Genomic DNA, 26,255 nt, shown 5'->3' with positions numbered 1-26,255 from the left:
ATGTCACAACTAATTTACAAAGAAAAATAAATTAGCATTAAAGCAGGGGCCTGGCCTTTTTTCCTGCTATTCTGTTTTGCTTTCTGGCCATGTTTCTGCTGTTCTGTAATCTGAATTACTTGTACATCACAGCTTGTTTAAACAAAGACATAAAATGTGTTGGCTATAGTTTGAAAAAAATCCTGTGGCTGAGCTTGTAACATATGAAAATCATGTTGATCTTTTGTTTAGTCCTGTTAAAGGCCCTTCTCTTTCTGAAGAGCATCACTCCTGGATGAAGTGTCATACGAAGTTTTAAACCCTTTTTCTAGGCCCTTTAGATACCTTTTCAGTAAGTTTTACACTTTGAAGGTTCTCTTGCTCTCAGAAAATACACATCTTACCCTGTTGATTACCCAGAGTTTAGAAAATAATTGGAAGTTCTGCTCCAGCATAACTGAAGTGGATGGCAGATTTTATCATAGATTTTCAGTAAAACCAGGATCAGACTGTCAGGAATTCTCTAGATGTTCTTTTCCTCGCTTGGAGGGCCTGACTGGGAAGGTCTCTTTAGCAAGCCTACTTTTCATGTTTGGTTTTTTAAAAATTTGTTGTTGCCTTGTATATTTGCAATGTTTGTGTGTTTGAAGTAAAACAAAGGTTGGTTCTGAATATACAGTTATGGTCCTTTAGTCAGAGGATGTTTCATTTCAAATCACATTTTATCTGTTGAAAGGACAGAGTACTTCTGTCTTTGTGATCTTGTTTCATCCTGAAGATTGACTTGATCAGGTAAATTTTCATTTCACTTTACCTGCAATTGAATTTTGTTTTGTATCAAATGCTAAAACAAGCATATTGAAGCAGAATGTAGTGTATTTAATAGAGTCTAAGCAGAGAGGAAACAATTCCCACTGGTATCTCCTCACTCAAAATAATTCCCACTTTCTTTAGGACAGTATTTCAGGAGGCTCCTTTATCAAATGAGATGTGGTATGGTTTCTGTTACTCCATTCTGCTCGCATACATTGATGTGTGTACACACTGGTGGAGTTAAGGACATACACATGTTTTTGCATAGAAATGTATTTGTAGAGTTTGGGGCTGTCATTCTGGGATTTTAAAGCAATGAACTTCATTAAACAGTGATAACATTGAAGGAGAGGAACCAGTAGCTACTGTGATAACCCAAATAATACTATGGCAATAAGGAAAAACAGCAAGTGCATTTCAAAGAGGGGTTATAATGGCATCAAGTCAGTTTTCTTCCAGAGAAAACATTAATAAGGTAGTACAGAGCAGTGCATAATTTTAGCCTTGTAATTTTTATTTGAATTCTTTTCTATTTATCACAATTTTTTCTGTGTCAGGATTAAAATTTCCAGGTTTTTTTTTGTTTGTTTGGTTTTGGTTTTTTGTGGTTTTTTTTTTTTTTTTTTTTTTTTTTTTAATAAACACCAATGGAAAGCCAAATCTCTTTGGTACTTTTCTTGTTTTGCACAATTACCACATTTGTGTTTTACTCTCACGGTCTCTTTTTTAAAGGTGGGTTGATGCCTTGAGCTCACTTCTGTGAAGTCCTCGGCTGTTTTTAACACTTCAAAGGATTGGGTTCTAGGAATGCACAGCCTCAGGACATGCAGCTATTGCTGGGCTGTGTTCCACCTGTCCCGAATGGTTCATAAAGTGTTGCAGAATGTGTGTAAACCCTGTGTAAGCGCTTCTGAGACTAGAGATGAATTTAGGCCCAAAACAATGTCTCTGAATTGCAAATACATTTTATAACTTTGGACAAGCACGTGAGAAACCTTTCAGGGTCTTCCAAGACTGTTCAATAAGTGTAATGCACAGATTTAGATTTTTAAAGTGTGTTTAACTTTAAGAATGTTATTCTTCAAGAATGCCACATATTGAAAACTCAGTACCAACATGACACAGCCACGGCTGCCCCATTGACATTCAGTAGTCTCAGCTGAATTTGATCTACATTAGTCTTGCATCACTTCTACACCTGGCAATCTCCAATGATGTTAATGAAGTTACTGGGATTTACATGAGTATACAGAAGGGGGGACAGCAGACTGAATCTGCCTGGCTTTGAAGGCCTTTGTAGAGACTCCAAGTGGCAGGAGAGCATTGTGATATCCTAATGTTCACCAGGCATTTTATATTTAGTAACAGAGGCAAAACAATGTGTGCCTGCTTTATAATTAAGAAACAATTACCGGGCTAATTTTGCTCCTGAGTAATAACCATTTGAAGGAGGATTCTGTCTGAAGCAGCAGTGCACATTTTCTGTGTTTTCTAAGATTGCTCCAATTGCTCTGCTTTTTTTCAAGCACTTCTTTGATGCTCCCTAACACACACTTATTGCTTTTAACCTGAACCACAGATTTAGCAAACCTTGCTACACCCAGTTTCCACCTTGGGAATATACATGGAAGGGTTCATCTGGCAGGCAGCTTGTGGCAAGAACAGGCACATCAGAGAGTGCCACTTGCAGAAAAGAGATTTTTAATTGTGTAATTGTGGAAGCTGAAAAATTCTGGCATGTAAGGGAAATAAAACTGATGTGAAATTATATTAAAAGGAAGCTTAACCAAGGAATTATGTGATCTGCAAACAAAACAGTCTATGCTGATTGAGTCAGATTGCTTCTCTAGGAATATTTGTGCTCACCTAATAAATCTGGGCAGAAAAATATGAGACACAGGAAAATTGCAGAAAATTACATAATCACTGCAGTTAGATCAGAGCACATGGTTTTCTTTATAATTATTGAGAAGTCTATAAGGTTTAAAAAGGTCAGCCTGATTCTATATTGATATCTCCCCTGCAGCACAAAATAACTATGTAGTATTTCTGTCTGTAACTGTTAAATGTTGTTGCATTGCTCCATAACACCTCTATGATTATCACGTTTATCACACAAAATGCTTTACGGAGTGTTCCAACAGGGATTCCTGGAGCTGAGACCACATCAGCACCCACAGCAACCACAGAAAGCCTTTATGGGAGAAAGTGAAACTAGCACAAATTTAGTTAAAACTGCATTAAACAGCAGTAGGCTAAATAAATGTCATAAATGACCCACCAACCTATGTGCTTCAAGTAAAGTTAATTATTTCTAAGCTCAGTGATAGCAGAAGATGCTTTCTGAGGTTGGAAGTTGAATTTGCACTCACCAGCAGTGTTGGTTTGCACCGTTTTCCTCATCCACTCATAAGAGCTGTGCCTTTGGCTGTTGGGAGAGATTTGCTGGGCATTAATTGTATCTACAGGAGGTAAGGCCGCAGCAGCAGCAGCGGGGTGCAGGGAGCTGTAATCAGCAGAGCTGTAGGAGCCCTGGCCAGGGGACGAGCCATTGATGTGGGCAGCGGGCCCGGCGCTGGAAGGGCCTGGGCCGTAGGCGCTCCAGTCCTCGCGCTGGGGGCCGTAGTGGGAGCCCCAGGCGGGCGCCGGCTGCCCGTGGCTGTCCAGGGCTGGCACGGGGTGGTATCCCATGTAGTCGGAGTAGGCTGGAGCAGACACGAAGTTCTGCACGGGCAGGGTGTTGCTGGCCCTGGCAGGTCCTGGGTACATGCTGGGCTCCTTCTCCAAGAGCGAGCTCACGTACATGGCTGTCCCAGACTGTAAACACGGCGTCACAGCATCTTGGTCCGCAGTGTCTTCTTTTACTGCTCAAAAATATTTGTTTGGTTTTCTCTAATAATGCCACTCTGCTTGGAATCTTCTACTTCATCCTCTTTTATTATCAACTGTGTTACCAGGTGCTGGTGGTAATGGTTTACCAAGATCTTGTCTGACGTCAGCCCAACTGCCTGCCTCATAATTACATTTACATTCAAATGAAGGGCTGACCAACCCCACCTTGCTGCTGGTTCTGGTGCTTTCTCTTTCAGAGAACTTTTATCTATCCTATTATCCTGCCCTGATATTCAACAGTGATCCTAGTCCTGTAAGATGATGCAACAGTTGCTTGGATTTGTAACTTAAATAGTTAAGTAAATCGAGTAAAAGAAATTAGAATGGTAACTATAATAGCAATGTTTAACATTCTTCTTGTCTGAAACCTTTATTTTGTCAGGTATTATCAATCTACAAATAAATCTGTTACTCTCTTAATTATATGAGAAATTGAAAAAATCTCCTTTTTAGTCTTTAATGGATACAGTCAATTTGAATAATTGCAATTCAATAACTTCAAAATATAAAGCACACCTTGTAAACAGCATGTCTTGAGTATAAAAGTCTCAAAAATATTCCTCACATTGTTGATGTTTGCAAGAGGTTTTCCAGAATAGGAGAGTTTAAAGCTCTAACTGTAAGACACATGTTCACGCTCTCCCCATACAGAGTGATTTAAGAGATCCCTTCATCTGGTGGCCGTTGCAAACTGATAAATTTTAAAAAGCAGACAATAAATCTTCCTAACAAAGCTGGTGCCAGAAGTACAAAGAAAATGACTGTAAAAAGTAGTGAAAAAAGTCTTTGATTAGGCCCAGGAATATTGTTGGCTTCTGTTTCAAGCCAACCTTTATCTGCCTGAAAGGAGGCTGGTTCCTTCCTCTGAGGCTGCTGGCTATAGTCTGCTTCCCTTGGCAGCTTGGGCCAGGGAAATCAGCAGGGAGAGACATCTGGGTTGTTAAGTTTGTGAATCAGAAGTGCTCTGATGCTGCTCTGTGACACACGGATGCTCCCTGGGTCAATGTTTGTGTCCCTCTGAGAAAAATGATTCTGAAAGTGGCTTTATATCCTGCTACTAACAGCTTGTTATTAACAGGAGAACTAAGCCACACCCTAGGACTTTAGAATTGCCTCTCTGGGTTGTGTAGCTGCAGTTTGTGAATTCGCTGTATTTTTATTTTGGATGAGTTTCTTTGCAATGAGCTATTTGTAAGGGCTATGCTTGCAAAAGAGGTGCAAATTACAATGAGTTGTTTCCCTTTACCGAGGTGTGGGTTTTCATTCAGTATCCTTTGTATTTTGACACTGCTCGTATTCACACATCCCTCCTAATTCCAGCACTAAAGGATTCTAAGTGTGTACTTACAGACAGGAAAGATATTCCTTTTCTCTTTAGGACTGGGCTTTCTGGGGAAAGAAGTTGTACTGAGAAGTAGCAAAATCTCTGTAATTAATTTTGGTATATTTACAGAATTCTACATTAAGCATTGGGATCCTTAGAATATTGAGACAAGTTGCATGGGATAGTGGATGGAAAAAATAAGATCTTCTGTAATTGGTGTACCTTTAGAAAAATAGACATTACAAATAAATGGAAAGAGGCTCTTATTCCCTTTATCTTGAAAGACACAGAATTTTAACACAATTTTTGAAAGCCCACAGACTTTTTAGTACTGAATGTCATCCAAATTAAGGAAGATTTGTTTCCTATATCCTTGAAATATTTACCCTGTTTATGAGCAGTATCCCCCAGTCAAATTGCCCTGTATTGCTGTGTGTTGTGCAGGGCTGTCAGTCATAGGCAGATCCATAGGAGGGGAAGGTTTTGGCGCCACTGGCTCCATCTGCATCAAGGGGGTCCATGAGCACTGGCTGCTCAGAGATTTCAGCTCAGCCCCGTTGTTTGACTTCCCCCAAACACACCATTTTCACATCCCTGTCAATGATGTAATCTCATATTCTGCATAGTAGGTGATGAGAACATTTTAAATCCCTGGGGTTCCTCTTGCTTTATGGGATGTCTCTGCACATACCCCCACAATTTCAGTATCACTTAATCATATTTTTTGTATCTCAGAGCGTTATCCTTTATTCTCTGTTCTTCTTTTATCTTTTGTTTATGCTCCTCCTTTCCCTTTCTTGTTTTGCCTGTTCCATTCTCTGAATTTTCTTCAGTTCTATTTCGATTCTTTCCAGAACATAATTAGATCAAGATACTCTGATGGCAATTTGCTACACTGATTTGATATCAGCTAACAATAGTAAGCTTTGAATAAGGCATTTTGTTTAAAAAGATTTACATAGCTGGATAAGATTGCTGAGGAGGACTGCAGATTTTTAACACCAAAGTGAGAATAAGATAACTAAAATAGCAATCTTCAAATGATCTGCTCCCTGGTTCTGATATCTCCTGTTTTGTGTAACAGAACAGGATGAAGATATTAAAAAGGAGCTGTACCTTTGCATGTTATCCTGTAGTTTGAGGCTACCAAAATTTTGGGGTAGCTGTCTGTTTTCTGAGAGCTAATTGACCGTTAATCCGATCTGCCTTCCCAAGGATCGTTTCTTGGCCAGGCTCAGGCCCAGCATGTCTGCAGCTTCAGAACCACTGACCCTTCTGTGCAGTAACTTAGGCTGCAGTTCCAGGGATGTTTCTGGTGGGCATGGCTTTCAGGGAGTACAAAAAAGAAGGGAAAAAGTGAACTGCCATTGCCTTGGACTGTGTGGGGGATGGCAGTGGCTGGAGTAAGGGTTTGCTGTGCTGCCTGTGTGAAGTGCTGGTGGAACATGGGCCCTCTCTGGACACTCTGGGGTGGTGGGGAAGTGAAAACAGTTCTGAGGCAGTGGGCTGGACATCCAGAAAGCTCAGCCATGTGGAGTATTGTATTTGCAGCATTTTCTGCAGAAGCAGGATCTGTGTGGCAGCAGCAGCAGTGCTGTGCTCCTTGGCAGAATTCAGAGAGGTGGATTGCCAGGAAAACTGAACTCCAAGGTTGTTTTTTTTCTTCACCTGTTCAAATGCCAGGTGTAATTTATCTACTAAACCAGTGGCCATAGGAGTTGTCTCACTGGTTGTTAAAGTGAAGTTTTATGTGTGTTAAATCAAATGTACTTTGAGATCTTTGGGGAAGAAAATTTTCTAGTTTTCTAACAAGTGGTTGATGAAAAACTATCAATAATAACAAGTGTGGTGCTCACCACTGGAACTCTAAAGGGTTTGTTTGTACAGGCAGTGGAGATGGTGCACTATTGTATAAGAGCTATTCTAGCGAGCAATTCCACCCCAGTAATAATAACATAATCACAAACGTGCAATTAAGTGTTTTAATGACAGCTATTAAAACTGCAATTTCAGGACTACTGTTACTTTAAAACTTGCCTGTAGAACGATAACTTACATTAAAGGTGTTTACAACTCTGATAGTTTTTATTAGGAACCCTTACTCATAAAATTACTCTTCCTTTTATATGGAGATAAGAAGACAATAATCTGTCTGTCTTTGAAGCGTGAAAATGATGTGAAATCTCTCTTGTTTTGGAGAACCAAAAAGCAGGTGAGCTGAATGTGCCTCTTTGTGGCTCAGGTTTGTTTTCTTGCCTCCAGATGACCACTCCAATAACACTGCAGTCTCAGGAATGCTCATAGCTCGTGCTCTTAGAGCTGAATGCTTGGAATTTCACGCTCAGGACTTTGTTAGGGAGCTCTGTTTTGCTGATTGTTCTAATGCAGTTTTTTGGAGGTGTTACTGACCCTGTATTCAAGCTGGGTTTGCATGCACATTCATTCCTCCTAAAATTCTTAGGCAGCAGTAGGAATCTTGAGGAAAGGTCAGTCAGGACATGGTTTGCTGTCAGCTGAGGGCAGTTCTGTTGGGGAAAAGCCCAACTAGTGACGAAGGAAGGCAGATGGGTTTAAAATCTTAAAACACAGCTAAAGAGGTGGCTTTTCCTTTTACTGAAGCTTCAACAAACCCAAAGCTTCTGAAATTTTTATTTGCCCTTTTAAATTCGGCTTTTTTAATATACAGAACCCCACTTAGGTTTCATTTTCAGGGTGTGAAATGCAAGCATGTGCACATGGCAGATGTGGCACAGCTCAGAGAGCTGAATGAGCGGTGCTGACTGAGCTGTTCTCACTTGCTGAGCTGAATCTTCTGGGGAAAAGGAAGAAGGGATATAGCACAATTTCAGTTCTGCCCTGTGTCTGATCCCTACTGGGGATCTGTTTTTCACAAGAGAGCAACAGAAGAAATAAAGATGCCAGCTGCCTGTGAAGCCTTCCTCGGTAGTATTTGGTTTAATTTCATGCTCTGAAGTTTTGGTTGTTAACAAATCCTTTTGAAAAAATGATGAAAAGTGGCTGGTAGAGAGCTGATTGTATTTACCCTTCCATCTACCCTACTTCTGTTTTTCTAACTGCTGCTAATGACTTACCTTTAATTTCTAAATGTTAAAATATGTTTAATTAATATATTTAATGGATACTGTGCATCAGTTTTGCCAGGAAGGAATGGTCTGAAGCTAAAGGAGGGTCTTATTATTCTGAAATCGAAATGGTTTAACTTCTGCTTCAAAATCAATACTGACAGAAATAAGAGCATTCCTTACAGCTCCACAAGCAGCTTGAATTCAGCAGGAGTTACAGAGCCTGTGTGTGCACCCCAGGGTAAATCAATTCTTTAGCAGAACCATGAAAATGAACAGCAACTCCTCGACTGCCATTGATTTGGTTCCTTAACGAGCAGTGCAGGGCACTGAGCTGATCCCTCCTGCCCAGGTGTGGCCGGCTGGGACTGTTGGGTGCTCCCTGTGAATCCCGCAGGCATTATTTGGTGTTGGCTTTCCTGCAGGAGGTAACAAAGGAATCGATTGCCTTCCCTGTTTGCCTGCCACCTGCAGCTTTCTGGTGCTGGCAGCCTGGCATTTCTGCCCCACACATTTAACTCTGGGGTTACTGTCCATGTAGGGTCTCTGCTGCCTCAGAGGGGCTCTGTTTGTTGAGGCTTGGATGACCAAGAGGTGTCTCTTAATTAATCCTCTCCATTTATTGTCAGACATTTACAAACAGGTTTTTTTTTGGGGTTTTTTTGGGTTTTTTTTTGAGAATTGAAAGAATTTGTGCTCTTTGGATATGAAAACAGCTGGCAAACATTTTCATCATAAAACCTGAGACTATTTCTTTAGCTAGTGAATTTTGCACAATATTGTGCCCAACTAACATCCAGTGCCATCTGAAATGTGACTGTGAGTCATTTTCAGTGCCCCTGGACTGCCCCAGCAAACCAAAGGAGCTAAAGCAGAAATCTGCTTTTTAATTCTTATGGTAACATCCACAATTAATATATTTGTGAAACTCCTCCTTGGGTAGAAGGTGACACATAATTGATGCTCTCTCCTATGTCTCTTAATGATTGCATAACCCCTAAGTGAGAATTGAAGATTTTGTTTTAGAAATATCATTTTGAATTGTATATTTTGCTTAATTGCAAAAAGATTTGGTAGAAGGTGCTGTTTGCTTGATTTTTTTGTACCATCTAGATCACAGTTCTAGCTGGGAAACAGGGTTTAAAGTTTAGTGAATTCCTCTGAGAATTGGATATTCCTTGATAGTTCTTTTAATCACAATTAGGATTAAGGGCTTAGATATTCCTGTGATGTAGCCTAAGGTATGCTTTTCTTCTTCAAGGCACTTCCCTAACAAGCAATCAATCTTCACAGTACTCTGCTTTAGTGTCCTGAGTTTTCAGATGTGATAAAAGTGATGAGTTATTTGATATACCCCAAGTCAGGAAGAAAGTGAGTATTAGCCTGAGGATGGCTCCAGTATTTCATAACCCACAGTAAATGCAACCAAATAATTTCAGCTGATTTGTCTGCAATTTTCTGTCTCTCTTATTTTTATTTGGACAGAGTACAGCAAGTTAAGAGCGCTGCACAAGCTTCTTAGAGAAAAAACACTTCCTTTGGGATTTGGTGGGCAAGTGTTTAAAGGATTAGAGCCCTTTGGAAATACTTAACTGGAGAGGCTGCTGAGAATTCTTACAAAAAAATCTAACTACTTAAAACAGCCACTGGCATAACTAGAAGGTTAATAATCTCTAAGGTATTGCCCTGGTTTATAGATACTGCTTTTGGAGCAATAAATTTTAACCTTTGAACATGTGCTTCTGCAAATAAAATCCAGCCTTATTTTGTGTACTTAACAACTTCTGATTGGAAACACATAGCAACCTATAGCAAGCATGCTTTCAGCAAACTGGAGCAGAAATGAAGCAGATCTTCAAAGTGGTCACTTATCTTCCTCAATAACTCTTCTACATGTAAACAAGATAAACCAGGTCGTTCTGCCAGATCCCACTCTCTTTGAATGATGTTTAAATAATTTTAAAGAGAAAGATGTTGTGTTCAGAAACATTTCTTAAAGTTCTTCCTTGAAGTACTTTTTTCCTTTTAGAAACTTAATGCGAAATTAAGCTGTGTCATGAAAATGGGATTAAAATAGGTAGCTGTGGACTTGATTCTGCAGAACCCTGGGGCCAGGCTTCTGATCACTTATCTAGAACTAGCTCTTAATTTATAGTATATAAGTGCAAAAGACAAAGTTTCCCTCTATTCTTACCTTTTGAAAGTCTAAAACTGGATTTTTAAAATTGGTTTTTCTCTAGTCTGCAAGCACAATTCCATTTAATTGGCCAATGTGAAGATGCTTTTCCTATTGAAGCCTTTCCAGTCTCTGTTAAGTTAAATATCTGTGTATATGTGAATAAGATCTCTGACATTTCCCTCTGCCAGCACAATGGCTGTTCTGTGTATTTCCAGTGGGTTCCTCTTTTGGGTAGATCCAATGGCTCTGTTTTGGGAGAGCAGTTTGGTTGCAATGCTCATTGATGAGGATGGGAAATGCCTTTTGTTCCTGTGTGCTCTTTGTCATGTTCCTCTTTTCATACCATGTGGAAATCAGTTGGAGACTTTCTGTTGCTGAACTTTGAGTTGCAGCTTCTTCCTCTCCCCTGTGCTACCTGTGCTGTTGGCAGCAAATGGAGCACCACTGTGACAGGAATGAGTGGGAATTTCACAATTTCACAGTGCATCTTCTCCATTTCATTGAACTCTACCTTTGTTTAGCACTGTCCTTCTTGCAAACAAAATGATGAATCCAGTTCCTAAGTAGTGAAAGCTGCTGGCTCCCTGAACCATCCTGCTCTTCCCATGCTCCTCTAATTTCTCTAAACTGTTTTACCATCACTCCTCTTTTAAATTTGATATTGCAATTCAAGAACAGACGAACCATGAAAATCTGCAGGTTCACTTGCTGCAGTAGCTGATACACATTGCAAAATGGTTATGAAAAAAAGGCATTTATTTTAATGCTCTTTATGTACAAAGTCATTTCACATCACCAACAGTTTGATACTCTAATAGTACTATTTGTTATAATTAAAGAACAAACCCAAGAATGTAGTGCCTAAATGACTTAATGCTCCTAAGTCTTTTTTTGCAACAGTGACAGAGAGATTTCAGGGGATACCTTGATGGAAATTACTGAGGATAGGCATCCTAAATTCCTAAACTGCTTTAGACAGTGAGGGTGTAACTTCCCAAATCACTCATGTGCTATAAAAATTCTCCCTTTGCAGACAGAAGTTTTGTGCATGCAATTGGGAATCATATTGGGGAAATAAGTATCCAGGTTATTGTTAAGTACTGATTACCTACCAAATTCTGCTTAGTATGGAAGGGATCAGCCCTTCAGGAATTGAGACCCACATGAAAAATGCTGAGAGCTTTATTTTAAGTCAAGTATTTTGTTTGCTTTTTCTTCTAATCGTTTGGCTTCTCAAATTATGTTAGTGTTACAATAACTCATAAAACTGGACCAGATTTAAAATTGGTTGAATGCAATTATTGCATCTTTATCCATGGACTCTGCTGTCTCAGGAAATGCAGTCACTTCTTGAAATACACTTTTTAAAAGTATTTCTGCCCCGTTTTGCTCTTTCTTTTAGGATCCAAAATTAATCTGACATGAATTTTCTTTGTCCGAAAATGAACTTGGGCCAAGATTCACAATTCCAGAATGCTTTCGAAACATTTGTAGTAAGATGGAAGAGTGCCTGTTTATACCAGTGTATGCAGCATTGGAAATCATACCTGTCAAAGACCAAAAAATTCAAAAAAGCTCATCCCTGACCTTTGCCCTTAACATGTAGTGAGTGCAACCACCCGGCTCCAGGCTTTCCATCCATCAGGCAGGTTTGCATTTCTCAAGATGCATGTGGAAAGTCCACGGGGGGAAACAGTACACGGAACCTGTACTGTGGAGATCAAAGGAGCAGGAATATTCTCGGGCACAGCCGCCTCAGCAGTGTGGGACTGATTGCCCGGGCCAAGTTTGGTGCTTTTTTTTTGTCTGCAGTGGAATGAGCTGTTGCAGCAGCTCCTGGGCTCTGTTTCCCCGTGCCTCCCCAGCTGCTCCAGGCCGAGGGCTCCTGTGGCACAGGCATTCCCTTGTGGCACAGGCATTCCCTTGTGGCACAGGCATCCCCTTCCCGAGGGACCCCTGCAATTCCTGGCCCTTGGCAGCTCGTGCTGTGCTGCTCACCTGCCGGGTGGCTCTGGTTTAGTGTCCTTGAAGCTTGTGTGCCCCAGGCTGGGGCACGCTGGGGACCCCCCCGGGCCCTGTAGCGCTCCGGTGCCGGTCCGTGGGCTCGGTGCCACCGTGGCAGGCTCACTGCGAGGCCACCACCTGCTGCAGGGTCCCTCCGTGCTGCAAGGTGCCCATGGGCAGAGCGGGCGGTGGCGGTGGGAAGAGGGAAGCGGCCATGTCCGAGTGGGTCTGTGCCTCGGGGCCCGGCATGGGGCTCACCGAGCCAGGGTCACTCTGCAGAGAGCCCAGGCTGCTGCCGTCAAAATGAGTCATTTTCTTCTTCATTAATTTTCTCTCTTTGGCTCGGCGATTCTGGAACCAGATTTTCACCTGCAGAGGAGCAGAGGAAAATTGTTTTCAGTTGCTACAGGACTGAATGTGGTCCTTTGTGTACTTAAGTCACAGAATCATAGGGAAAAGCAGGGGCATGAGGACCACTGGGAAAGGCAATGACAAACTGAGCCAACAGAGCTGTTTGCTTGTTTTTCATACAGTAATCTTTCCTATCTAGTAATAAAATATTTATTAATAGCTTGATAAAAAGTGAATTTTGTTGTTAGTTCAGTTATTTCTTTATGGAATGAGCTTTGATTTATTTAATTTTTTGAAACAAAAATCTAACCGAACAGAATCTCGTGTATCCTAGTGATTGCCAGAATTATGCAAGAGTATTGTTACACTGAAAAATGTGTGCCCCAGTCAGGGCAAGCCAAGATCTGCTACTGGCCTATAAACTGAGGCACAAAAGCTTTCCTGATTGGATGGTGCACATTAATTAGTGAGTTCCAGTGTGGAAGCCAGTGGAAATCCACTTCTGAGCAGAATTTCACCAGCAATACACAACATTAATTCAAAATGTTGTCTTAGCAGTGCCTGAATAGCTGAGTGCCTTCTACTTCAATTGAAGATGGAGCCAGAATCTGCTGCTGCTTCCCAGACAATCCAGTGGCACCAGTGTCCCTGCCCTGTCACTGGCACACAGCCACCTTGGGGAAGGGATGAAGGACCTGCTGAAGGAGGATCTTCATCCGGGTGGGACGAGTGAGGATGTGGGCTGAAGGTGAGTAATGGTCAGCTGAAAATACTGCAGAACTTGTTGAGGTGTGAAATGTTCTGTGGTGACTGGACTGGCTTTGGATGTGAATCCCCAGGATTGGATTTAAAGCTGTGCGCTCCAGCAGTTTATCCTTGGAAGTGGCCCTGGATCATGTCTAGTCAGTGTAATAAGTCAAACTACCTCATTCAGGTTTGTTGTGTTTTCTTGTGCAGACAGCAAAGGAAACACTTCTGTCACCGTTTTCTATAACCCAGAGAGAAAAAAATCAATATTTTGCTGAGAAATATTGGTCTGTTCAGTTATTTTTTGTTAGAAACTAGAAGGGGAAAGAGAATAATGATTGGAAAGGAGGTAAAACAGTGAGAGGTGATAACACCTGTGGCTACCAGGCTGCATTTTAAAAGAAAATCACTGGTGAAGCCCAACAAAACATCTTAAGAACTCTGTGACAGTGTCAGGGTGCTTCTCCTTGAGGCATCACTATTCCTTTTTACAGTTGAAGGATTCAAATACATGCAAAGCCCATGTGAATTTAATCCAGGTCTCTTAAGTTCCAGGCTGCCATCTGAGATGTTTGGCAGTTCCTTTTGTTGTCTTAGTTCTGGAATATCATTTCAGTACCAAATTATGTTCTATTAAACCAGTCTCAAGCCCTCTCAGATCTCTTGCATTCTGACTGTGCAGAGATAATCCATTCTCATAATTTCTCTCATACATTTGCCAAAATGTATGAAAAGATGAAACAGTCTGAAAACTAAACCAACACTCCAGAATTACCCTCTGGCTTCAATGTTCCTACCTGCCTGTGAATTGAGGTTTTTGTTCTGGTTTGTTGTTAAACTGGGGAAGCAGATTTGCAGAGAGGAATTAGTAGGCACTGCAGGGTCGTGTGCCAATTATCAAATAAGTCCAAGTAAGAACAGGTCTGTAATGTCAGACTAAAAGCTGACAGGGCCAGCTGCATCTGTCTGACTTGTTCTTCACCTGTCCCCCTCTGTCCTTTCAATTCTTTTTTTCATGCAAATCTCTCTTCCCCTGAAGAATGATTTTCTCTCTTCTTTCTCATCCTCATCATCTCCTTTATTTCTGTATCCTTCCTATATTAACAGTGCTTTGCTTTGCCTTCTTTGTCTTAATTAGATATTGTATCTTTCCTTCCTTGTTTAAACAATTTTTCTTCGTCCTTTTGAGATATTCCTTCCAGGGAGTTTTGGATTTTGGCAGAGGCAAGAAAAAAGTTTTTCCAGAAAATCAATTGAGATTTTAGGTAGTGTGCAGAGAAACTTGGGATAGAACAGTTGTGTGTTCAGTTGTGCTCATATGATGGAGTTTTTTAATTTGTACAAAAGGGTGGTGGTGGGAGTCTATCAGGTATTTCTTACTTAATCTTCCATTTTTAAAAAGGACTTCAGAGATGTAGGTTGTATGAACTGGAATTCATTTTGTTCTTGATATATTGGTGATGGTGAAGAAGAACAAATATTGCAAAAGCTGTTGCCAAGTTTTCCCAATACATACAAAGAAATAGATCACATATTTTTGTTTCACCTCTTCAAATACACTTACAAAACATTCATCAGGAATTATCACTGAGCTAGGAAGTTTCAAGTAAATATCACTGGTTGTTTACAGAAGCAGAGCCATAATATTCAAATTCACCATTATTAAGTCAAATTACGGATGTTTTAACAGCCAGCAAAAAGACACACAGTGTATTTTTTATACCTAGCTGAAACAATTTAATTTTTCAACAATTAAATCCTGGCATTCAGCAGCAGATTGAGGAATATTTGCAAAATGGGTGTTTGCTTCTCCATTTCTTAAGCTCAGCATGTGCTGTGTGAGCCAGGTTCAAGCTGGATGGACAGTGCTCCAATGGGTGGGCTCTGGACAATTCCTGCTCAGCAGAGCCCATAAAACAATAGTGAATCAGACCTCATCACGGGGTTGTGTTTTGATTTGTCTTCTGGGAACAGAAGTGGAATTTGGAGGGGAGGAAATGGGGTAGGAGAAAGGAGTTGCACGTATGTAGGAAACCTTTAACAAAAGGTACAAGGCAGCCAAGGAAACAAAACCCTTCAAGTGTCCTGAACATACTCGAGCTCATCACTTCCATCTCCGCTGAGTCTGACCTTGTTGCATTTGGTTCTGAAATTCCCACTGAATTCCCAGCAGAACCAGGACTTCTGCTTTAGAAAGTGCAGCATGAAATTCTCCCTGCTACCACAGCCCAGAGAGAAATCCAGGCAGGATTTTGGTGATGTGGTTTAACTGGTGTTTCTCAGAATGGGAAAAAGATGGTGTGTGTGTTTCCTGGGTTATTGCACAGCCCTAGTTTGGGTTCTACTACAAAGGGAACCCAGTGTTTGGTTACTCGAGGCATTAACATTTCTGTATTCTTTACCATACAGTTATCTTCTCAGCAGCAGTCATAAACTCAAAGGAAAGCCTGGATGAGTGATCCATACTCTACCTGTCTCTCGGAAAGTCTTAGGTTTGCAGCAAGTTCAGACTTCCTCCTGATTGTAATGTATCTGTTGTAATGAAACTCCTTCTCTAATTCTAATCTCTGATGATCTGTGTAAACCACTCGGTACTTCTCTCTCGTTCTTGTTTTACCTGTTTTGAAAGAAGAACACATTGCTTCAAGCTAGAAATTTTTCACTTTAGTACCACAAAATACCTGGCTTTACATCTGAAAATATCTGGGGGGATTTTAGGCCTGATTCTCTATGCACTTACCCAGAGTAACTCCCTTGACTTGGGTTTTGATTTACAACACAAGAGGTTCATACCATCAGATACTAGGTTTACTCCTTAGTAAATAGATAATAAACTGCTTCTCGTGTTCTTTATCACCCCTGTGTTATCATTTGGGAAAGGGAAGGCATTCCTGGTAAGAGTAAGGAGCCAGGGAACCTGGGTTCTGTTCCCAGCTCTGCTGCAAACATCCTGCCTGGTGTTGCATTGCTCTTGTCTCTGTCCCTGGAGCTGACACTCTTACCTGCCTCAGAGAAAACTGTCAAGGACATTTTACTGCACATAAAATACTGAGAGCTTCCAAAGTTCCTCACTTCTTGTTGCTAGAAAAATTCCCACAACGTTGTGATTGTTACTGCAATTTGAAGGTTGTGTTTTCCCATCAAGTCTGGCACAGTCTGCCCACGACCTGATAACAGCGCAGGGAACAGTAACATAGATTTTCAGATGACAGTTCATAAAAAAGAGAAAAGGCAAGCAATAATACTTCACAATGGGCAGGGAACTGCAGCATCTGCTGTTTTGGGAGCAGCATTGCTGCCTCCCTTCAGCTGTGGGTGCAGCTGAGTGGAGCAGACATGGCTCAGCAGCATCCAGGGCATTAAAAGGCAATGGCAGATGACAGGAGCCAGGGAACACAGATGCAAGGAGCTGAAATTTTATGGATTCCATACGGGGTCATTTCTGAGGACAGAATGTGTGGCTGCTCTGAAAGAAAGCTGAGAATGGAAAAGGCTGCTGCTGGCTCCCTTCCTCTGTGGTTTATGATTTAGGGAATCAATATGCTGGAGATCAGCACCTGCTCAAAGCCAAAACCTGAGGTCTTCCCACACTTTTAACAAATTGGATCTTTGTTGTGTTAAGACCAGTGTTATCATCTTTGCTGACCACAGTCTTGCCATTTTTTGATGTTTCCTTGTTTACCTGTATTTATATGGACATTCCTTCAGATGTGCATATTTAGCCAGTGAATTATCTGGGACAGGGAATATATTTTCAGTATTTTTTTGCTCTGTATTCCATTGTGGTGCTGGAGGTTGTGAAACTGTGTCCTCAGTGGTCACTGCAGCAGAAGAACCCCCTCAGGTTCAGGTTCTCCCAGGTGATGCACAGAACTCAGGTGTTTGTACCTGTACCCATCTGCTGTTGCAGGTGTCGTGTGGCTTTGCACAGCAGCTCCTGTTTGCTTACAGAGCTTTTTCTGACAAGGTTATAGAGATGCTTAACTCCTCAAAAAACAGGTGCCACAAGCTCCTAATAATTATACTCTAATAGGAGCAGTTAATTTGGAATGGGATGAAATAGATTCTCAGGCATGGAGTTGGTAACATTTTAGTGTCTGAGTGGATCCCCATGGCACAGAGCCCCAGAGCCACCAGCTTCCCCTGGCTGGAGGGAGGAGAGGGAGGGGCCATCTCTCAGTGCTGCCAAAGGCCTATTCCTACCCAGCTCCTCCTTCCCACTCCCCTTGCTTCTGAAGCTTCATAGCTCTCAAAGATCAGAATTTAGGGTACAGGACAACAGCAGAATCTTGGGTTAATGTTTTTCCCCCATCTGTGGAGGAAGATGTGGTGTCTCTGTTTTTTTTATGGAACAAATTTAAAGTTAGCATTGCTTTCCACTTGCCATGCACACTATATAGGGTCACTTTTGCCTCTTCCAGTATTTGACAGTCAGGACTTTGCTATTTCTAAGAATTTTTGGCTCACCAACCTATTGCTTGCATTAGAAGTTTCTTCAGGTTCTGCTTCTCTTTGTACTATTTGTATAGATCCTAGAGCCAGAGTTGGTGAGCACTGGAAGTCCTGGGCAGTGCAGTGCTGTAAATAAATCCTTTTATAGCCTGGATGGGGATGGTTCTGGCTCACCCTACAAGACAGGAGTTCTGTAGGACTCTCCCCAGGCTTGCAGAACCAAATCTTCATCAGAATTTGGTCCTTCAGCTCCCATGTTCCAACCCTGGGGGAGCACCAATAGTGCCTTTACAATGCTCTGGGCATCATCCAGCCCTTCTTAAGGCCATTAGCCTGATTACTTGGAATATTTCAATAGGGAGAATAGGCGTGGGATTGCTCCTTAGGCTCTGGGTTCTGCTCAATCCTTTGTCTCAAATGTGTTACCTGTCTGGGAAGGTGCTGGATGTGCAGGACATTCTCATTCACTGGCATTTCCACCTCTGTGGATCTGCAGTGGAAGCAGAATTAGCCCAGTGACTTTACACTGATAATCCAGTGAAGAGTGCTGCTAATTTTACAGCTTTAAGGTATGAATTGCAGAGTCTCTAAGGAACAGCAGTGATTCAGTTCAGTCCACATAAATACCAGGACATTTGTTTTCCTTCACTGGAAGTGTAAATTGTTTGTTTAACATATGGTAACCTGTGGTGCTTTAATGCCTCATTTGATATTTTTTAACTTTTGATCTCTTTAACTGGTAGTTTGGTTAAGGGTTTTTTTCCTCTTCAAATGAGAATTTGGGGTCATTCTACGGGACAAAATGTTTAACATGTTTCCTTAGTGTCCTTTGTGTTGGTAAGATGGAGTACACAAAAGAGCAACAAGGTGATCTTATCTTGACCTCTATTCTCATTCAGAAGGCACAGACAAATATCAAATGTTCTTCTATTGCCAAAACAAGGTGGTAAACTACAGGAAAAACCTTCCTGTTTCTGGTTTTAAGTGCTTAAACCCTTGCTACCTGAATAGGAGAGGGTTGTGGTGATTTTTTTTTGTTGTTGTTGTTGTTTGGTTGTTTGTTTTTGGTTTTTTTTTTCTTTTTAGAAGAAGAAATTAAATGTACATGGAAAACAGAATTTTCTCCCATAAGATCCTTTATTTCTGAATGAGTAGCTCTCAGGTTCTTTTAGTGGAATTGATTATATCTGGATTCTTTTTGAAGGAAGATTGGTAGCTTTGATATCTAATTTCTTTCTTAAAGTTAAGAAAATAATTTGAAGTAAAAATAAAAAAGCAAAAGTAAGGAAATTCTGAGAAATGCTCTGAGAAAAATTCTCTGATGTGTCATATAAATCTTGTTTTTAATAATTTGATTTTTTTTTTTTTTAATGTGTGGAGTAATACTGTCTGTGAGAGACAAGAGACAGTGGGAGCTGAGATCTGCCAGAGTCTTCCAAGAGACACTTTTAGCTCTGGCAGAGCCATGTTTTAGTTTGTTAGGCCTTTACTCTCCTTGATGTTACTGAGAGTCTTCCTACTGCCTTTGTTGGATGCTAGGCTGGAATTAGTCTGCACATGGCACTTCCTTTCAAAGGCAAAGCACACTTTTATTTGCCAGAGTTAACAAACAGCAGCAACAGAACCCATCTAAACAGTTTGGGACTTCAGCTTCTGAATTCCATCTGTTAGAGCAGATCCACTCCACTGTGTTCTGCAGACCTACTGGTTTTAGTTTCAATTGCATTTTATTTCCAGGAGTAAAATTTACCTGAGTAATTATTTACCTGAGTAAAATTTGAGGTGGGACTTGTGGATTCACCCCACAAACAGTGGGAGGGTGTTCTTCAGTACTCAGGACATAATGGCAGAATTCAATAATGCAAGGATAAAAGTCCTTGAATTACTGCAATTCTTAATGGACTCCTGCATTTCTCATTTAGGTGAGTGAAATAGCCAACATTTGACTTTGCACCATCTTAATTAATCTATCTTTTGTTAGTGAGAGGTTAAAATTATAATCAGTAGCACTGTGCCAGTTCTACAGGGAATATGTTCTGGCATGGACAGGTCCACCATGGAATTGTGGTTGGAGAGGTTATTGGTGCTCGGGTGGAAGAGAAATGAAACAAAAGGGCTTTGAAGCAGCTACCTTTGCAGCCTGCCTGCCTTTGTGCTGGGGGAGTGGATTTCCTGGGTTTAATGAGCTATATAAGAAGAGGGAGTTTTGTCAAAACCCTCTTTTGCACTGGTGAGGAGTGGCTTTGGACCAGCAAGAAATCAGACATTTCAGAGCTGGAAATCTTTTTGTGGGATATAGTTTAACAATGCTGCTCCATCACACTCACTCTGGCAATTTTTGACTGGCCAAGTTTTGAGTTGGGGGAAGGGAACAGCTTTCCCATTGGTCATAAAATTCACAGAGTATTTCTTCTGAAGACAATAAAGCTGGGAGAAGGCCTCTTTATTTGCTGTGAAAATCATCACCCTTTCCGGCAATATAACTCCTGAAGAAAAGAGGGAGAAGGAAGAGACAAGACTGCATATCAAAGCAAAGTGAAGTGTTAAAAGGGTCTGTTGCCTCAATATGACAGATAGGCCTCAAAACCTCAGACAATGTAGGCCAGGAAAGGAAAAAAAAAACCCACCATCAGACCTCACAACTTGTTTACAAAGCAAAATAAATTAGCATTAGAACCAGCCCTGGGCCCTCTTTCAGAGCCTTCTCTCTTCACTTTTTAGGAATATTCTGCAGGCACTGAAACCAGCATGTTTCATAAAATCAGAAGCTGCCTGAAGATATTCTAGGATAGGATAGTGTGGGATTTCTGTGGGATTGCTGACAAAGCATTGCAGCCTGGATTCCAGGGTTTAGCAGTGTTTCAGAGGAAGTTATGGCTGTTATGGCTGTCCTTGGTGACTGGATGTTTCCTTAAATCCTCCCAGAAATGTCAAACAGCTTCTGGCCTGAGGATGTGCTCTGTTCCCACTTGCATCTCTGCTACTTTAGTATTCAGAAACTGATGTTAATTTTTGAGTTTATAAAGATATAGACTGAGAGAGATCAGGCCTCAGTTTTGTTTAGGACTCTAAGTACTTATGTACTTTAAAAGCATAGGAAAAGTAAGGGGCAAATTCTCACTGACTTAAGTCAGTAATTTCACAGACTCAATTTAAATTGTGTAGCAAAAGTAATTTTAAATAAAGTTGGAAGACAAACATTGTGCTGCACATGATGTTCTGTAAAGCTAAATTAAAAAAAAAACAAAACCCACCAGCCACTGTGAAAAATTTGAAATAGATCCAATTTGACATAGATCCAATCTTATGTAATATTCCTGCCAGAAACCTTGGTGTGATAAATAGGTGTCCTGGTCCTGTGCATTACTGCCAAGTTAGGTGCTAAAGGTTTGTGAAACTTGGTGTAATTCTGTGTTTGTATTTTCTGCTACATCTCTCTCATCTGTTCTTTTATACATGCTCAGATTGTTCATGCTGAAAAAACAGAATAGAATCATCGAACTGAAGCCTTTCAACAGACTTGAATTTTCCCTTCTGTTTTCAATTTTGAATATGTTCTGCTATTCTGGAATAAAGCTCATTGGCCAAATTCTGTTCTTCCCTTTGCTAGTGTAAACTTTCCTACTCATCTTCATCTACAGAAGGAATAGTATCTGAAGCAGAGTAATTTTTATTCTTTTTAAGCAGTGACTGGACAGGCAGAAGCACTCAACCTGCAGAAAATGTCAGTGGATTTCTGAGTGGCAAGCCAGGGGAAATCCCATTGCCAATGACTGTATAGACTAAAAGGACAGTGGTTGACTGAGATTTTTTCTCCAGTGTTGTATGTTCTTTAGCATTCAGCATTTTACAGGAATGGCCCCTAAAGAGCTTATTCCTGTTCCTTCCATTTGGGGGAATGTAACTCCTTCCTTCAAAGACTAAGTGAGATACATTTACAGTACCTTTAGTCATGATACTCTCAGTTTTCCTGTCATCAGCAGCAGAAAACTGTCTTTTGTGTCTGCATAGTAAATTTTTATTGAAGAAGAATGCTAGGACAGTTGTCATCTACAGGAAAAATCTCTCCTCTAAATTAGTTCACCTGTTTCAAAACGTGTCCCCACCCTGTTTTATGGTAACATAAGTGCAGATCTTAAGGTGCACTTTCAGCTTTGTGAGCAAATTTTCCTGGCAGTTCCCTGCTCAAACTCAGTGTTTTGGGCACACTTTTACTGCAGGTGTGTGTTGTTTCCTCACACAGTCATAAAATCAAGTCTACTCCTGTGTGAGTGATGACACAGCTCCATAAAAATCCTGAAATCAACAGGATGAGATTTGTAACTTCTTCCAAGGTGGTTTTATTCTACTTTCCATCAAAGAATTTGCCTGTAATTATGTCTTTTGTGTGTGTGGAATTACCACCTCACATTTCTATCTGTGGCTTTGTTCTGTTCTGGGTTACAATTGCTCCTTGTCCATTCTGTGCTCTCTCTCTCCAAGGAGAGGTTGAGGAGACAGGAGCAGTGTTGGAGTAGAGTCTTTTTCTCTCAGTGTTTGTGGCTGAAAATCCTGAGTACTCAGTGCTTCCCCTTCAAGTGTTCTGAGTCAAAACACATTGGCTTTTTCCTGAGGAGTGCAGAGACAAGGCACTGGATTCTACGTGCACTGAGGATCCAATCCCTGCAGCGCCAAGGCAGGGACAGACGCTCAGCCATCCTTCAGGCAGAGAAAGGAGGATGCACAAAAGCCTCAGCAGGACTTTCCTACTGCAATGTGTTCTAGTAGTATTAAATCAGAAAGATAATCTCACATTAAATAATGAGGTCTTCCAGAGGTTTCAGGTACCCTCACAAATTTCACTTTACTTCAGTTGAACGCATGGTTCTACATCGATGTTGTTTTTAGAGTTACAGAGTAAAAGTTGAAATAATTTGTTCCTTTGTTTCAGGCTAGTTGTGTAGATAACAGTATCAAAAGACCTGGAGGGCAGGAGGCAGTGGTAGAAATTGCAATAAAGTGTTTTCCTTGTCATCTGTCAGGACACAAGGCTGCAAAGCACCAGTAAGAGAAGATAACCATGAAATCTCTGGAGATGGGAGTGCCACAAATTCAGGGCCTTGTTTCTGAAGCTGCTCCAAGTCAGACTACTCAAAGTGAGTGAACCTTTGGCAAGAATCTCTCCCAGCCTTAAAGGGATTAGATTACAGGAATGTTTCTTGCACACTTCTGAGAATATTTTGCAAAAATTACTTTCTTTAATAATTATTGTTTTCACAGTGAAATATTATTGGTAGTGCTAGTATTGATAATTAGTGCTTTGCAGAATGTAATGAATAAATAGCAAAATTAATTTGTCTAAATGGTTACTGTTGTGATCACCTCAGGTAAGTCTGAGCCTCCTTTTTTATCATTAAGAACAGTGGTCTATATCTATTCACAGGGAATAAGGAAAGTTAATAAATAATAAGTGTGATTCCTTCATTCTTGCAACACCAGACCTTTACTGAAATTCCCAAAGGTTTTGTAAAGAGACAGAAGGATAATGCTCAGTGAGCAGAGACAGCTTTAAGGATGTAAAAAGAATTGGATTAAATCTAAGAAAACTATGAGGGGTTTGATCATCATCCAGCAAACAACATTTGCAGTGAGCCTGGTCATACCCCTGAAATCGCTGCAACACCTGCATGGACAGAACCAAACTCACTCAGGTGCTTTCCTAGAGCTGACACTGCTGCAAGGGAAAGTATTTTAAAGTTATTTCATTTTTTTGGAAAACCATGAAGGACAACTGTGCCCATGCTTTTAAACAGAAAAAGACAGAGGATAAGGAGTGAGGGGAGAGAAGGAAACCAACTCCAATGAAGCAGATCTGCTGGCACTGAGCCTGCCTGGCCTAGCAGAAATACAAATATATATATGAGGGAAAGAAGCAGCAGGAGAATTCCTTTTCTAGATTTTTTTCCCTAAAGCAGCACTCAGTAGCTTTTAATTGTAGCCTTCCACTGGCCCATGGACATTTGGGAGGGTCTGTTCCTATGGCCTGCTGATTTCTCCAGCTCTGGACACAGATATGCTCAATATCTTCTTAGACCACTCCAGAAAGGAGACACTCCCAGCTCTCCTGGGAATGCTCTGACCTTTGCAGGCTTGAAATTTGGGAAGTTAGAAATCTCTAAGTTCTTCTTGAGCAGCAGTTAGAATGTGCTATTTTATATCATGTGTATATATCTCTATATGTGTGTGTGCTGTATCGATCTATCCCACTGTCCCACTATCAAAGGGAGAGCACAGAACAAATCAGGTCTTGCTCCCTTGGTGTGACTGGAATCCACAGGAGCACAAAGCTGGTAAGGAAGGGATGAGGAGCGGTGGTTTTTTTTGAGCAAGGATTCTGTCTTCTGTAAATCCTACAATTAGTGAGCAATTTTGTTGCCCTTGTAAAGACTCCTCAAAAGTAAGCCGCAAGTTTTTTTCAAAACAGGCCCTCTTTCGTTTTTTCTTGGATAATATTCAGTGAAGAATTTTAAAATTACAGTTATGATTTTGAAAATACAAACTTTTTTATCCTCCCAAATTCTTATTCATGCAGAACAACAGCCTGTTCTGATTGCTCTATTGAATTCTGTGGACTCTCCCTGAACTAAAGTTGTGTTCAGCTGGAGTGAGGAGGACTCTGCCCATACAAATTAAATGCATTATTTTAATACAGACAACTTTTCTATGCAGTTGCTTTCAGTTCTCTAATGTCTGTTTTAAGTAATTGCTTTTCTGCCAGAGATTGATTCAGTCCCTGCTTTGAAGACTTTTATTTACAGGCAGGTGTGGAGGGAAGGAGGGAAAGAGAAGGAACCTTCCTGGGATGCAGCACTGAAATACGGGGAGCATCTCTTTAGGGGAGGGATTGAGCATCCCTAATTTCTACTGATCTCAGTGCATGTCAAAGCTGCTCAGCACTCAGAGGATCAAATACTTTCATACAACAGATGATGCCTCTGTTCTTTTCAGGCAGTTTTCCTTTTTTTTTTTTTCTACTCCCCTTTCTTGTTTAATATTTTTTTTCATATACAGGGTGCAGATTTTTGTTTTAGGGATGCTCAATGTTTATATTTTTCTCTTGTTCCTCTTCCCAATCAAACAGAACCTTTCCCTCAAGCTTTGTGGCTTATTTTTGCTGCTTAAATACAATTGAACAATTGTTTTGTACTCCTTGACTGTCATGCAGCAGAGCCTAATCTGTGGCTATATTACCAGGCTGTGTTACCATGGATCTTTGTATTCCTGCATATTCGGAGAGCTGCTACTACAAAGTGAAGCAAGCCTTTCCTTATCATCCCTGTTTTTAAAGTATTGACTCACTGTTTGATCTTGCAGATCTCATTTCAGTGTTCTGAGGTTTGGAGGGGTTGTTTCTGGTAGAAAGCCTTACTGCCAACCCCCTGCTGTGCATATTTTACTTGAACTTTTCCTAGGTACTCCAAAACTTGAGGAAAGTAAGCAAAGGATAGGTGGTGGTGAATACAATACTTCCTGTTTCATCCCAATCTATAGGACTCCTATTAAAAGCAACTATTGGATATCACAAACTTTAAAAACATATCTGAAGTGAGGAATGAAAGGACACTGCTTTTCATCTCCCACAGGATTAAAGGTCAAGCAAGAAACACAAGAAATAATCAACTGACCAAACCCAGCATCCAGTAACTGAACCAATATTTAACTGCTAGCAAGAGAATAATTCAGAGCAATCAGGATCTTTCTTTATTAATCTGAATCCTTCCCTCTGAATAGGGAACCTGGCAAAACCCCCACAATGACACAACAACAAGTAAAAATCTCTTCTCAGCACAAAACCTCCGTGCCCTCCTACCTGTGGACGTGGATTGCACCGTTTTCCTCATCCACTCATAAGAGCTGTGCCTTTGGCTGTTGGGAGAGATTTGCTGGGCATTAATTGTATCTACAGGAGGTAAGGCCGCAGCAGCAGCAGCGGGGTGCAGGGAGCTGTAATCAGCAGAGCTGTAGGAGCCCTGGCCAGGGGACGAGCCATTGATGTGGGCAGCGGGCCCGGCGCTGGAAGGGCCTGGGCCGTAGGCGCTCCAGTCCTCGCGCTGGGGGCCGTAGTGGGAGCCCCAGGCGGGCGCCGGCTGCCCGTGGCTGTCCAGGGCTGGCACGGGGTGGTATCCCATGTAGTCGGAGTAGGCTGGAGCAGACACGAAGTTCTGCACGGGCAGGGTGTTGCTGGTGCACCTTGCGGATCCCGGATACATGCTGGTGTCTTTATCCAACAGATAGCTCACGTACATGATGCTCACAGCCTGCCTTTGTCTTGCTGGGACATCCTGCTCTTCACAGGGTTTGTTTGATCTCCCTTCCCCTCCTCTTTCTTTCTCTCTTTTCTAGCCCAGCCTGGCTCTATAAATGACTCCTGCTAGCCCTGATGTCCCTTTAC

At 41.2% G+C, this 26,255-nt stretch overlaps 2 protein-coding genes and 1 long non-coding RNA gene across 4 annotated transcripts in view; 1 reads left to right on the top strand and 2 right to left on the bottom strand.

Annotated features, from left to right (window-relative positions):
* Window positions 1-3,597, bottom strand: part of LOC119695166 (homeobox protein CDX-4-like) — an 8,218-nt gene extending 4,621 nt beyond the window's left edge. The window contains exon 1 of the mRNA XM_038123127.1: window positions 3,165-3,597. Within this exon, the coding sequence (XP_037979055.1) occupies window positions 3,165-3,597 (433 nt within the window). The remainder of the gene's footprint in view (window positions 1-3,164) is intronic.
* LOC119695167 overlaps window positions 1-13,361 on the top strand; it is a 26,347-nt gene extending 12,986 nt beyond the window's left edge. For both annotated transcript variants that reach the window (XR_005255070.1, XR_005255068.1), the window contains one exon: window positions 13,184-13,361. This is a non-coding gene — a long non-coding RNA (uncharacterized LOC119695167). The remainder of the gene's footprint in view (window positions 1-13,183) is intronic.
* On the bottom strand, window positions 12,395-26,255 carry LOC119695165 (homeobox protein CDX-1-like). The gene is made up of 3 exons (XM_038123126.1): window positions 25,674-26,255; window positions 15,844-15,989; window positions 12,395-12,643 (listed from the first exon to the last, which is right to left on the bottom strand). Exons 1-3 carry the CDS (start codon window positions 26,107-26,109, stop codon window positions 12,395-12,397), a joined length of 831 nt encoding a protein of 276 aa, XP_037979054.1. The 5' UTR covers window positions 26,110-26,255.

The sequence above is a fragment of the Motacilla alba genome, chromosome 4A (assembly GCF_015832195.1).
Source record: "Motacilla alba alba isolate MOTALB_02 chromosome 4A, Motacilla_alba_V1.0_pri, whole genome shotgun sequence".
Taxonomy (NCBI): domain Eukaryota; kingdom Metazoa; phylum Chordata; class Aves; order Passeriformes; family Motacillidae; genus Motacilla; species Motacilla alba.
Note: the sequence above shows the minus strand (reverse complement) of the source record. Positions and strands in the feature narration are given on the sequence as shown.

Coding starts and splice junctions, on each gene's coding strand:
- LOC119695165 (XM_038123126.1), bottom strand. CDS start 26,109: ATGTACGTGAGCTATCTGTTGGATAAAGACACCAGCATGTATCCGGGA. Junction 15,990..25,673: donor GGTGCAATCCACGTCCACAG/GTAGGAGGGCAC, acceptor CTTTCAAAACAG/GTAAAACAAGAACGAGAGAG. Junction 12,644..15,843: donor TAAGACTTTCCGAGAGACAG/GTAGAGTATGGA, acceptor GCTCCTCTGCAG/GTGAAAATCTGGTTCCAGAA.